General features: G+C 43.8%; 1 protein-coding gene across 1 annotated transcript in view; it reads right to left on the bottom strand.

Moving 5' to 3' along the window:
- Positions 1 to 2,394, bottom strand: part of LOC101846173 (dorsal-ventral patterning protein tolloid) — a gene marked incomplete in the record, with an annotated part of 12,911 nt that overhangs the window by 9,596 nt on the left and 921 nt on the right. The window contains 1 exon segment of the mRNA XM_035970835.1: positions 701 to 830. Coding sequence (XP_035826728.1) covers positions 701 to 772 — 72 coding nt within the window.

Here is a 2,394-nt window from a genome sequence, read left to right on the forward strand (position 1 = left end):
AGAAGAAGAAGAAGAAGAAGAAGAAGAAGAAGAAGAAGAAATGACATGTATTTAGCCCTCAGCCCCGATTAAAGTACACAGGCTCTGAGCGCTTTACAATACAGTACAACGTACAACGGACAACATTAACTTAAAACGTTGTGTTCTGACTAAAGAAAATTATTCCAAATATCCATCTTATTAATTTAAAAACAGAAACGACTTCAGCTGACATTTGAATGAATCAGAAGATTTGATCTCTCTTAAAGTACTTGGTAAACCATTCCAGATCTTGGGGCCTTGGTATTCAAATGCCCTTTCACCCATTGTTTTAAGTTTCATAGATGGTAAAATAATTTTCTTTTTGTCAGCTGATTACCTTAAACTGCGAGTTGGAATGTACAGTCTTAACAGATTTGAGAAATATGATGGTGCATTATAATTCAAACATTTGTGACATAGGGTGGCCAACTTGTACACTATCCTTTTCTCAACAGGAAGCCAATGTAAAGTTAGTAAAAGAGGTTTAGCAGTCTCGCTTTCTTTTCCGTAAACTAAACGTGCAGCCTTGTTTTGGACAGTTTGAAGTCTTTTAACTTTCTCCAGTGATATCCCTGATAACAAGGAGTTACAATAGTTACTCTATTGGTCATATTACTACTTCTCATAACATCCCCACCTGCTAGTCTATCTTTTGTCCAGTTCTTGGTGGTCACTCACCTAAGCAGAAAAAGGCAATGACCGCCACAGCCAAACCACAGAGCGACTGAGGCCTGGTGGGGGTGGGGGACATTTCACGGTCACTGCAGTACCCGTCTCAATCACATCGGCGTCAATGTCATTAGAGTGGTCTGCAAAAAGTTTGAGAGTGGGATATCGGGAAAAAGGGAAAGTGGACATGTCATTATTGTATTGTAGCAGAAGCAGGAGAGACAACAACGTTGACGACCTCTACAACAACAACCACAGCAGCAACAACGAGTCCTCGACGACTACTGCAACAAGAACAGCAGCTACAACAACAACGACGACTACGACAAGAACAGCAACAGTAGCAACAACAGCGACGTCGTCGACGACGACAACAACAACAACAGCAACAACGTCGATGACTACAGCAGCAGCAGCAATAACAAGAATGACGACGACCACTACAACAACAACAGCTACAACTCAACAACAAATATTTTTAAAAAAATGAAATACAGTTGAACCTTACCAAGAGCGCCACCCGTTGTCCAGGAGAAAAGTGGTTGTCTCACTTATACACAGGTGAACGCCTTGGGCAGTGCATTTAAAAAACAAAAACGAGGGGAAAGTGGGAAGTGGTTGGTTGTAGAGATGATTGCCTGGGACAGGCTAGTGTTTGACAGCGCTCGCAACTGCATAAGGTCTTTTGTTTTTTTTGTTTTTGTAAAGTGTTTTACGGCGCTCGCAACTGCATAGGTCATATGAGCACGCGGGACACACCTACTATTTTCAGTCGGTAGGAAATTTTTATTTTTGCCTGGGTGGCGGCCGAAGCCTACTCTTATCGATTTTAGACCACCAAGGGATCTTTAACGTGCGCAACTTGCACACGGGCCCTCCGAAATTTTTCGCCCTAGTCCGAGAAGGCTAGGACCGTGTAGATCTTTCCTACCAGAAGACCAGGGGTGTGGCTGAAAGACAGCAGTAAGAAGGAGCGAAGGAGTAACAGTAGCTGCAGAAAGAATCAGGAGCCTCATAAGGTCTATTATGAGCGCGAGGGACACATCAAGCATTTTCAGTTTGTGTATTTATTTATTCGTGTGTTTATGTATTTATGTGCCCCACTTTGAAACAAATGTCCCAAAGGGAATCGATCAAGAGGAATTTTTTTTAAAAAAGATTTTATTTCGTAGATATGCGCGCGCTCATATGACCTTATGCAGTTGCGAGCGCCGTAAAACCCCATACTAAACTAAAAGTAGATATGCAGTCGAAATTGTCCAAGATGGTCAGCCATTGTCATGGAAAAGAGTGGTTGCGTAGCCTGATGGACGTCTTGGACAGTGTTAGTATAACAAAACACACACACACATAGACACACACATACACACACAGACACACACATACACACACACACATACACACACAGGCACACACACACACACACATACAGGCACACACACAGACGCGCACACGCATGTACGCACGCGCGCGCGCACACACACACACAGGCACACACACACATACGCAGGTACACACACAGGCACACACACACATACACACACACACACACACACAGGCACACGCACACACACATACAGGCATACACACAAACATACAGGCACACACATACACAGACGCACGCATGCACTCACGCACACACACACATACACGCACACACACACTCACACACACACACGCACTCAGACACACAAACACACAGAG

The sequence above is a fragment of the Aplysia californica genome, unplaced genomic scaffold (assembly GCF_000002075.1).
Source record: "Aplysia californica isolate F4 #8 unplaced genomic scaffold, AplCal3.0 scaffold00001, whole genome shotgun sequence".
Taxonomy (NCBI): Eukaryota; Metazoa; Mollusca; class Gastropoda; order Aplysiida; family Aplysiidae; genus Aplysia; species Aplysia californica.